At 38.0% G+C, this 11,742-nt stretch overlaps 1 protein-coding gene across 5 annotated transcripts in view; it reads left to right on the top strand.

The window, feature by feature from the left end:
• The window catches only part of GHR (growth hormone receptor), a 138,860-nt gene extending 127,410 nt beyond the window's left edge, over nt 1-11,450 (top strand). For all 5 annotated transcript variants that reach the window (XM_040540091.1, XM_040540093.1, XM_040540092.1 and 2 more), the window contains exons 7-10: nt 3,221-3,392; nt 5,551-5,641; nt 8,298-8,367; nt 8,648-11,450. In XM_040540091.1, coding sequence (XP_040396025.1) covers nt 3,221-3,392; nt 5,551-5,641; nt 8,298-8,367; nt 8,648-9,607 — 1,293 coding nt within the window. In that variant the 3' untranslated portion in view covers nt 9,608-11,450. The remainder of the gene's footprint in view (nt 1-3,220; nt 3,393-5,550; nt 5,642-8,297; nt 8,368-8,647) is intronic.
• Nucleotides 11,451-11,742: the final 292 nt, after the last annotated feature.

The raw sequence follows: 11,742 nt of genomic DNA on the forward strand, positions 1-11,742 counted from the left end.
CAGTCATAAATCCCCTACTAAACCATTGTTCTTGCTCCAGTATCATCAATAATTAGCGTATGCCTTGAGAATGGTTCTCCTCATGAGAGCAAACCTTGAAGTTCGGTATTTCTTCTTGCAGAAAACAGATACTGCTGAATACTGTACTTGCCTCAAGAAAAACAGTACTATAGATTATGTTGTACTGGAGCTGTACATATTGTATGTTATTGTACCTTTCATTTTAAAAGCACAAACATGACATTGAGAACCTATCAATTAGAACACAAAAGAGAAATTTCTGAACAAAAACTTGGTATGGACATAGACAATGGCGAAACTCTTAGTAACAGTAGTGTAGCAGCAGTTTCACTCTGCGTTCATTGCATTCACAAACACCTTCTAAAATAAGTGTTGAAGCAGTAAAGAGAGGGATATGTGTTACACTTACTAAATTGCTAGTTTTATGCACAAAGGATAATCTCAGACTGCATAAATATATAATAATGGTTTGTACATATAACTGATCCAAAAAACGATATAGAAATGAATTCATAGTGCTTAAATTCTAAGTCACCCCCTTGCTGAGATATCCATCTAATTTTTTTAGAGGTTTGGGGATGAACCTGTTTAGTATTTCATACATCATACATTTTTTCAATCAATTTGCTAACTGAAAATAGATAATGTATGTATTCAAAGAGGACTAAGACATTAATTGGTAAACTATTATAACAGTAAGTTGCAGTGATAAGAGGATCAAAATTATTTTGAGAACCTTGCTAAAAACAATACAATCCCCACCCTTATAGAGTGTCTGGTTTTGAGACAAAGCCAAATTTCGTCTGGTTCAGAATTTGAAAAACATTCATTGTTGGTACTAGCTCCTTGCTGGGCATTGTTTTAAAATTCTACTCTTTTATGATGAAGTGTTGTCCATTACAGTCACTAGACTAAAATTGAAGAGGGCTAGACCAGCGAGGACTCTGCTGGCTCTGCTAAGTTGTTGGATTTTGGACCGGAAAGGTCAATTTCTTAATGCAGTGAAATGTGCTTAGGGCAGGGAAGCATGGCATGCTACCTCCACCGCTGCATCCCCACAGCACTGTGTCTGAGCCGGTCAACCCTCCGGAGACACTGGGCTTACTAGTCTGCAGGGTGCTAAACTCATCCTCCTACACTGCCTTAGGTGTGCAACCTACTACCTGCGTGTGGTGTGGGTGTCCCACTTTGCACTGTGCCTGCCCTAAGGGTACCTCCAAACCTCTCCCCGGCCGTGCATCTCCCAGGCCTCACCGCAGGGTCAGCGGCAGCCACTGCCACGGGGCCTGTCGGGCCTGGGCCAGCCTCTGCCGCCGGTGCCTCTCAGCCACTGGGGCTCCATCCCACCGGGGACAGAGCTGCTCCTTGGCCTGTTTTAACGCCACCTTGCAGACAGGCAGCACTGTCACAGCCCAGCATGGCCGTGCGTTTTCACTCAGCAGAGTATGGCAATCAGATCGTAGCCCTGTGCTGACTGAACGGCATGCTGCAGACACAGCAACCCAGCAGTCTGCATCTGAAGCTCCCCTTCAGATACTTTAAATGTTTGTTGTATGCTGCGTGCATTTTCCTTAATTATATTATCACACCTCTCCCATATGGTTTTTAATTAATTTTGTCCATATGAGAAATGCAATTCATCTCTCCAGTTCATGCTCTAACTTCTCTGTTCTATACATCTTATGTGAAGTTTTGTTAGTCCACTGATGGACTGGAGGCATCCTGCCCATTAACCAGTTACCTGCTCTGTAGCAACCCTTGCAATTTCAGGTCACTGCAGTTACACAGCTGCAGCAATTCTACTTCACATCCTTCGGCGCTCCATTTTGGCCTGCATACTGCCTTTTCCAAGTGCTGCTGTTATCTGGGGTGCATAAAATTTTGTGTGGCCAGCACCCCTCTCCTAAGTATCTCCATTACTTGCTCCAGAAAAAAAAAAACACAATGCATTGTTACATGCTGTAAAACTGCAGTGTGCTATGTTTTGTGGCTTCATCGCACAAAATTAGTAAACTAGATTAGCACAGATCATATTCCCTTCCCAACACTTTCGAACTGGATTGATTTACCATATTAAAAACCTCTGTGATGCATAGAGCAATGGTTCTGCAGGATCTTGTGCTCATCCAGTAACAGAGAAAAGCAGTCTGTCTGATCACTGCCTCGTCCAAAATCTCACCACTTACCTGTCAGAACACTCAGGTCTAGAGGCATAAAGGATCACGAGTACTCCACAGATCATGGCTAACAACAGAAATTGTTTCAAATTTAGATTATGCAGCCATAGTGGTTATTGGATTGGATTGTTCATTCTTCTTTGAAATCCCCAATAGGTATTGTTTTTCAGATGTTTTAATTCTTAGCCCACAATGAGTTTTGCCAGTATCATCCTTCTGAAGTAAAAGTAGAGTATAACAACTGCCACATGGATTTATATTTTGTGCACATTTTCCTTCTTTTTCTTTACTTTTGTTGGGCTGTTGGAGCTCAAATGCATATTCTGAGAGAAGCAGTAGAAGAGAGATTTCACATATTAAGACTTACGGTGTGACTTCCAACATAGTTTGATATGCAGCAGTAAGTAAGAATGTCGTAATTAATACTTAATATAGAAGTCTCAAGACCTGCAGTGTGATACCAGTTCTACCAAAGTCTCCATACATTATCCCATTTTATATATAGTTGAAGATTTGGGGAGCTATGCAGCCTTCCCAAAATAATTATGTTTGTAAGATATAATAAATTTGGTTAGAAGACCTTTAAATAATTTTTCTTCTTACAATTAATTCCATAGTGGAAATTGCAGTTGTTTTAAGATATCCATGTGACTTTAGCAAGGTTTTTGGCACTATGGAGTCAATAATGTTGTGTCAACAGTAAGAAGGATTTTCAGCTTGGTAAGATCAGTGGGCGATATTCACACTACCCACTTAGAGCATATAACTGGGGGCAGCTGCCTTTTTTCACTGTTTATTTAGAGACCTTGGATTCTCTTTTGTTTGGTCGTCTGAATCACAACAAAACGCAATAGCTAGTAAGTCTGAAGTAAATGATGTGAATTTTCTCTGAACTCTTCTCAATGTATTCTTGAAGTCCAGGTAGCAAAATGCCTTTAAATGTTTATTTCTGAAATCAAGAAGCAGTATTAAATTGCACGTACAACTCAAACAAATAAATCACAGTCATTCTGTCTTTACAGTTAGAACCCAGGCTCTCAACAATGGTTCCACTGTACTCTCTGAAGATGGGACGAGATTATGAGATACGAGTCCGATCAAGACAACGTACCTCCGAAAAATTTGGGGAGTTCAGTGAAATCCTCTATGTATCTTTTTCTCAAGCAGGCGTTGAATTTGTTCATTGCGCTGAAGGTAAATAAGTGAGGTGCAATGAAGTGTTTTTATAACCACTGCTGTCTTTATGCCTTTTTTTTTCTCCTTCCCTTTGATGTGGTATACTTAAATGGATTGATAATTCAGCCTACCACATGAAAATCATTTGGTGAGATTGAGAATGTGCAAGTTCCATACACAGGTTCAGAAATACATTCAGCAAGACTGTTTCCCAGCTCATCAGAGAACAAAAGTACAGATAGTTTTAAGAAATAATAACAGCTTTTGCAAATGCTATAGAGCCTAAAATAAAGACAGCTAAATCTCATCCTTCATTGCGTAAGCTGAGCACTCCAGCAACAAAGAGGAGAATTTTCACTAATAAGGTGTTATAATATTTGCTGACTTTATTATCAGAATGATGTGACTTCCTGATCTGCCCAGTACAATCAAGGACAGTGTTATTCTTTCTTTTGTGCTTGTAGCTGTTTTTAAAGTGCTGTTAAAAACAGAAGAAGAAGCAACCATTGGGCACCACATTTTTTCTATGAAAGGAATGAGGCGGTGCCTTTTCCTAAAGCATTCTCAGGTCTGAACTACTAAATTAACTCTTCAAAATATGAAGTCATCAGCAAATTGTTTTAACAAACTGCTTTGCCTCTTTTTCCAGAATATTAGTTTAGGAGTTAAATCAAACCACTCATAACTCTTATCTTTCTAAGTCTTGACATAGTCCCCTTTTTAACTCGTTGCATTACTAATTTTCATTCCTCATTTATATTATTATAGCTAATATTCCATCCACGTTGTTTTGTTACCCCAAATCAATCTGCATTATCAAGGTTTTCATATGAACAAAATTAAAATACTGTGAAAATCTAAGGCCATCATACTAGCATGGTTTTCCTCAGTCACTACAATCCAAATTCTGCAAGTTGATTCTTATCTGTACGTCTCACATAGCAGCAGTGATCTTATTTGCTGGATCAGTTTTCTTCCATGTACAGCACTGCTGAATCAGAACACAAATTGGAAGTACACAAAGCAAAATTGAGAAAGCATAAGATGGGTCTGGCAAAATGTATTCTTCCTTGTTTTGTATTTCACCTTTAGGAACACAGACTTGAAATTTTCTGTGTTAAAAGTTATGTATTTAAATTGAAATATAGTATTCTAAGTTTTTGTAGAAGGTAGACTCTGGTCTTACTGACATTAGAAGGAGTTACTGGTTCTCCATTAAAATAGGGACCTGTCTAACACAGACATCTCTAGATAGAACTTTAAATACTCAGATTCAAAAACGCGCAGTCAAAACTTTAAGATGGGAGCAGATGCCTAAAACTGGTGCCTAAAAATATTTTTTTTTCCCAAAAGGCCATATATTTATGTTCATGTTTAGAATTCTAAAACTCCCTGTCCAGTATTTCTTGGCCCAAAAAATGAGTGAAGTTGGTATGGAAAACTTAAATTTGGGAACAAATTAAAAGAAACTAAGGCTAAAGCCAAAATAAAGTTTTCTATACTTTGTATTCTACAGTGTTGGTGTAAGTATGATGGAATTGACAGTATTTAAAAGATAAAGCATTTCATTTATCAACTTTTTTTTGTTCCTGCCAAATCACTTCAATTAATGACCTTTTTTTATTTTTTTTTTGCAACTGATTGTTACAGCCCATGACACAATTAATGTTCTGCCTTTAGAAAGAGTAATATTCTGCCTTTGGAAAGAGTAATATTATGGCTTTTGACACCACCATATTTTAGTTTCTAAGAGAGAAGAATATTTTGTCTATGATTTAGTGGAGTTACATGCTATTAATGATGTTCTCTCGGCTTAGGCAAACAGAACCCGTAGCATGCTCTGCAACGAGACTACTGGTAGTGTGTCCCAAGCAGGCAGAATTTTCTTCTTGTCTTGTTTCGTTACATGTATTGTCAGTGCCAAGATCCTGTTCATTTCAAAAAGCTCACACTGTTTTTGCAAGGAGTCTTGGTAGTGTCATGAATGCAATACAGAAACTATTGATACCAAAGGGTGTTTTTATTTCTTCTTGCTACAGAACTTCAACATTTATGTAACCAAAAATTCTTCTGTAAGTTTTTATGACTTTGAAATTCTTGTGGCAGAGAAGGTGGAAGTTAAAGATGCAACAGAGATGCAGATTCCTGCTAATATGTTTTTCTTCTGTGTTTTCAGAAATCGAGTTTCCATGGTTCCTAGTTGTTATCTTCGGAGCATGTGGGCTGGCCGTAACAGTGATCTTAATCCTGTTGTCTAAACAACCAAGGTAGGGATCTTTGTCCATCAGATTTTATTTACTTGTAGTTTAAAAAAGGGTGCTTCAACTTTTTCAAATTTGGGGGAGTAGAAATTATTTTGACTGTTGCTGTCCATCCACTTAAGTTACATGGATGTTGGTATATGTACGTAGTGGTCCTTGAGCAGGAGGAATCTGATTATTTTGACAGCTTCCATTCCTTTTAGATTGCAGAATATTTTATAATACAGTATTTACTTAGTTAATTTACTTCGGCTTTGAAGGGGATTTTTTTTGTCCATTCAAATTTTGTAAATGCTGTCTTTACACACTTCCTGTTCAAAAGTTTCACTCAAACATATGGCTTTATATTTGTTTTTGTTCTTAGACTATTCCAGTAATCTGACTAGTTCTTTATTGAGCCAAGGAAAAGAACTTGAGTCATAGGGCAGTATTTGGTATCTGTGGATAGACTGCCGCTCCTGTAAATAACAGGAACAAAATAAAACAAAACTCAGGATTGTGTCGTTTATAAAAATGACATGATGGCACATTTATAAGAATGACAGAATGGTCTCAGAGTGAACTCATCCCCTAAAACGTGTGTTCAGGGATGGGTTTTGGCAGAACTAATTCACCTTAGATGTCATTACAATACTGTCCTAGACTATGGAGCAACACCATGGTCCAGCCCAGTGCACACAGGCATGTTGTTAGTGGTGTTATATATACACATGAAAAATGAACACTGAGGTGTTTTGCACGTACCAGTATAGAGACAAGTCACTGAAATGAAAACAAGATGGTGCAGTTGGAGCTACCTCTAAAAAAATAATTTAGGCAAGCAGCACTACACTTTAGCAGTGTTTAACTTCCAGTAAGCCACTCCCTACAATAGCATCCTGATCCTGGAGTTAAGAGCAAGGCTCCCAATACAATGCATGACGAAAGCTAGATATGTCAGATTGGTGCAGGGAGATCTCACATGTTGGACCAGAAGCTTACCACTCAACACACTGAGCAAGGAGAGGTTTGGTCACAAAAAATCCTGAGGGATGAAGCATGTCTCTGATCACAGCTCATTTTCCTCAGTGCTAATCATGATTGCCGAAGAAGGCTTTTCTCCACTAAATACCCTTTATCCAGAATGTGTTTCTGGACCTACAGGCCTCCGTTTCCTCCAATCTGGTGCATATGCATGTTGTACAGGGAGTGGCAACACCTCCTGCAGAGGAGATAGAGGCTGCACAGGTTTCCAGCAATGCAAAATATCCAGGTTGTTTCTTCCTGTATCTGAAAAGATCCCAATTCATATTTCTTCAGCTCTGATCTGACAAGTTCTGAACTAGGCTCCCTAGGACAGATGCCCCAGGTTTAGGCTATTTAGGCTCTTTGAGAGTAGAGAGATGCAGGCTTAAGCTACCTGAGGCTGAGAAAGGTGCTGAGTGTAGTTTTCCCTCCTTGATTATTTCTCGAGGCAGAGAGCGGTAAACTCTGTCAGCTGTTTTGTTAGATGCAGTGCCCAATCCTGCCAGAATATCTGATTTGTGGATTCAACTGGAAATGCAAATCTTAAACTAGTACACTGACAGCCCAGCCAGTGCACAGCTAGCACAGCCCCTCCAGGGATTAAGTGGAAAATTACAGGATTTCTGGCTCTCATTGAGGCTCACTGGGCAGAACTTTTGAGGGTCTGCCAAAAAACAAAAACAGCTGGGGAATGTAGGCCTTCTGTAGTTAAGCAGAAGGTGCCTGAATTTCTCTCTAGCGCTTCTTAAGACTCCTTTGGTAATCCCTGGACTTTACCAAGGGATTTTACATTACATTGCTTTACATTACAGCAAAAGTAATGATTGGATTTGTTTCTACCATTCTCACCATTTACCTTCTAAAATAGGCAAGTAATCCAGTATAAAGACAACACTGAATTTCTCTTCTGGGGAGTAGAGTTTATCTGTTTGTAAAAGAAGCAGGGAGGTAAAATGGAGGAGGATAGGCATCACCCACTGATGCTAGATTATTATCAGTGTTATTTTCCCAAAGAATTTGAAATTCTTTTTATGAAGGGTTAGAAAAATACCTGTTTTCACAGTATGCACATGCATAAGCAAGTTGCTTAGTCTTTATCTACAAGGATGAAACTTTGTTGTTATTATATGTTACTTTTTGCATTAATAATTCAGAAAACAGAACAGTCATAAAGATAAAATACTGGCCTACATTTTTGCTGTTGTGTTTCTGTTTTAAAGTAATGTGTTTACTGTTCTAAAGTAATTCATTCTTTTCACCAACTCCCTTTTTCTGTTCCCCTCTTTAAATTTATTGGGCTTATGCAAGACTACTTTATCCCTCAAAAAAAACTTTGGGAAATTACATAAAAAGGGAAAGTATTGACAATGCTTTAGGAATTTACTCTCCTTCTATGAGTGTTAAAGTAACAGAATGGTGTCAGAATGGAGTCCAGCATAAGTGTATATGATTTCAACAAGACAGGCTGCAGAAAGCTTTTTTTATTATTTGGAATGAGAGAAAAATAACAATCATTCTTTTCCTTAGCACTACTTTAAATTGAATTTTCAAGCATTTCAATTTTTAAGTAAGTCTAAACACAATGTAAAGCTTTTTTCTTTCTAGCTTCCTCATAAAGGACTGCTGTAAATTAAAAGCAATCATTTATTTTTTCCAGGTTAAAAATGCTGATTTTTCCTCCTGTGCCAGTTCCAAAGATTAAAGGGATTGACCCAGATCTCCTGAAGGTAATGTTGTGCTTTAAAATCTACAATGGGAATTGCAGTAGTAGTAACGGCTAACAATTGTTGTCTCAAGCAGAACAAATTTGTATGAAAAAAATGCTGCGTTTTATGGCAACATGGGGGAGCTGCCACAAATTAGTTTTCAAAAATACAGGAACAACAAAAAAAAAACCACCTTGCAGTTATTAGATCAACCGCAGTTACTTTTGCTTAAATTGACATCATAAAAGCGCAAACATTGTTATTCTTTCCTTTGCAATGTCCTTTTTTTCTTGTTTTATAGAAAGGAAAGCTAGATGAAGTGAACTCCATCTTAGCCAGCCATGACAGCTACAAGACACAGCTATACAATGACGACTTGTGGGTCGAGTTTATTGAGTTGGACATAGATGACTCCGATGAAAAGAACAGAGTCTCAGACACCGACAGGCTCCTGAGTGATGATCGTCTGAAATCACACAGTTGCTTGGGAGCAAAGGATGATGATTCTGGACGGGCCAGTTGTTGTGAACCAGATATTCCAGAGACAGACTTCAGTGCAAGCGACACGTGTGATGCCATCTCTGATATTGATCAGTTCAAAAAGGTAACTGATAAAGAAGATCTCTTGTGCCTTGACAGGAAAGATGATGACGAGTCCGTTCCAACTCTTGCTGACACAGACGCCCAACAGCCACATACCAATACTCAGTCTGAACGTAGCGAGTCGTGGCCAGCTTTTGCAGACAGCACCGACTCAGCTAGTCCATCAGTCCATACCCAGCTCAGTAACCAGAATTCCTTGACAAACACTGACTTCTATGCGCAAGTGAGTGATATTACTCCAGCAGGCAGTGTTGTACTTTCACCAGGGCAGAAATCCAAGGTGGGGAGAGCACAGTGTGAAGGCTGCACAGAACAAAGCTTCACCATGGACAGTGCCTATTTCTGCGAGGCAGATGTGAAAAAATGTATTGCTGTGACTTCCCAGGAAGAGGATGAGCCGCATGTGCAGGAGCAAAGCTGTAATGAGGACGCTTACTTCACCACAGAGAGCCTTACCACTAGTGGTGTCAGTCTTGGGGCTTCAATGGCAGAAACCCCAAGTTTGGAGATGCCTGTCCCAGACTATACTTCTATTCATATAGTTCACTCTCCGCAAGGCCTTGTGCTCAATGCAACTGCACTGCCTGTGCCAGAGAAAGAATTCAACATGTCTTGTGGCTATGTGAGCACAGATCAGCTGAACAAAATCATGCCGTAGTTCTCCTTTGACTAGGTGCGTGCAGTATTTCACAGCAGAGAGTCAGCTTGGGCTTTTATGCTGAAACCAAAACGAAGTCTAAACGTTTCTCGTGGTTCTTATAATTTTATCTCAAATGTTGAAACATAAAATATTCATCAAAATATTCCTATTGTTCTGTAAATATTATCTATGAATTTGTCTTGAGACTGTTTTACTAGCCGTGACTGTCTTGTTCTCGTGGGTGTTGATTTTTGTGATACTAAACATTGAAATGACTATGTTTAATGTACAGTAAATCATGCTTTTTGATAAAGCTAAAAATCAGGTGGTCTAAAATCTAAGAATTTAGTAAAAATCATGCTGTTGACAGAGATCTTTATATCAATAATTGGGAACTGAGCATAGGTGAAAAAACAAAAGTAGTTTGAATAAAACATTTATTTTCATCTATATAAATTAATAAAATGTATTTTAATATTTTAGTCAAAAAAGCATAGATGTTTTATATTACACTACACACTGTAGTTTAATTATGATGACCCATCCAAGGAACGTAATTACTGCGATCTTAAAAAGGAGTTTTCTGTTTTATAAATTTTTTGTTTGCAGCAAAAATTAAAAATAGATTTTTACAGAGCCATTTTATACCTCCAGAGAAATCTTAGAGAAATTTTGAAATATTGTAGGAACTTAACAGTGACTGATCCTATTACTTTCTTATGGTGACTAATGTAGAAATATATAGAAAATTTAAAGTTTTATAGAAAACTTTAAACTATACAAATTATTTGGACAAAAGATTCTGTTCTTCGTCGAGTTCTGGTTAATGATAATAATATACTTTTTTATAAGCAAGATTTTGTTGACCACAATATTAAATAGCGTGGAACTACACTTTAATTGAAAAATTTTGAAAACACATGAATAAGCTCTGGTGACTTAACAGCATAATCTTTTCACATTTGACCAAGTTCTGAAGCCCTCCAACAGCCAAAGCTACTGCTACAGTTATTGTTTGTGCCACATAAAGTATTGATTAAGAAAATAAAACAAGGACTTCAGGATTTGGCCAACAGTTGATTTTTAAAGCTAAAACTGGGTTGAAAGTCTTCAATGGAACAAGCAAATTGAATACAGTATTGTTCAAAAGAGTTTATCTTCTTTGCAGCCTAACAGCATCTCCTTTGACTGCGTTAGGCAGACTTTCTTAGGAAAGGCGAGAAAACCAAAACTCAGTGGGAATGCTCTCTTTGTTATTAAGTATACTAAGAGCTTGATAGGGCTTTGCAATGAAATGTTATTGCTTCAGAAGTTACCTTGCTAGGCTATAGTTCCGTCATGACGGGGTTCTTCTGAGAAAGCAAATGGGGATGTTCATTGCTGTTGTCTGACCTGAACAGCGTGTGAAGTGCAGTGAATGCAGGTCTTGCTCATGATGTCTCCCACTGAACTCACTGATGCTCTCTTTGTGACCAAGGGCTACAGGACTGGGCCCAACTATTCAGTGGGATTTTTACATTTAGCATGTACTTTATGGTAAATGTGCATTAGATATTCTGCTAATTTGCTGCTATATTTTTCTAACAGCTACATTATTTAGTTTCATATAAAATTTCATAGATGATAGACACTAATGCAAGTAATGCCTATGTGTGTGTTTGGAAGAAGTTTCTTACTCTGTTTCTATTGCCAAAAATAGTTAAATACCTCAATCAAACTCAGAATGTCATTTTGGTACTTTACTGGTCACACAAGCCATTATAAGCCGGTCAGAAGATGTGTCTTTCAGTTTCTATTTAACTTTCCTTATGTCAGTGTTTTGTTTGTTTTCCTCAAAGTTTAATAAATGTATTGTCTTTGATCTGTCCTGACACACTGTGTTTATTTCAGATAACTGAATGCTTATGTAGAAGAGAGATTCTGTGAGGATCAAGTATTTCTTATTGAATAAAGTAGAACACATCTTTCCTTAGAAGAGAAGCAATACCTGCTGGATTCAGTGTTTTCACTGGCTGATATGTATATAGTTAAAAATAGAAGTACAGGCCTAAATTTATAGATTGGACATGCTGTACCCAGAATTGGCCCAGACGTGTTACTAATTTAGCAGACCGGTTTACCTTTGGCTGGAACAGCCTGTGGTTGCAAATAAA

The sequence above is a fragment of the Cygnus olor genome, chromosome Z, assembly GCF_009769625.2.
Source record: "Cygnus olor isolate bCygOlo1 chromosome Z, bCygOlo1.pri.v2, whole genome shotgun sequence".
Classification (NCBI taxonomy): Eukaryota; Metazoa; Chordata; class Aves; order Anseriformes; family Anatidae; genus Cygnus; species Cygnus olor.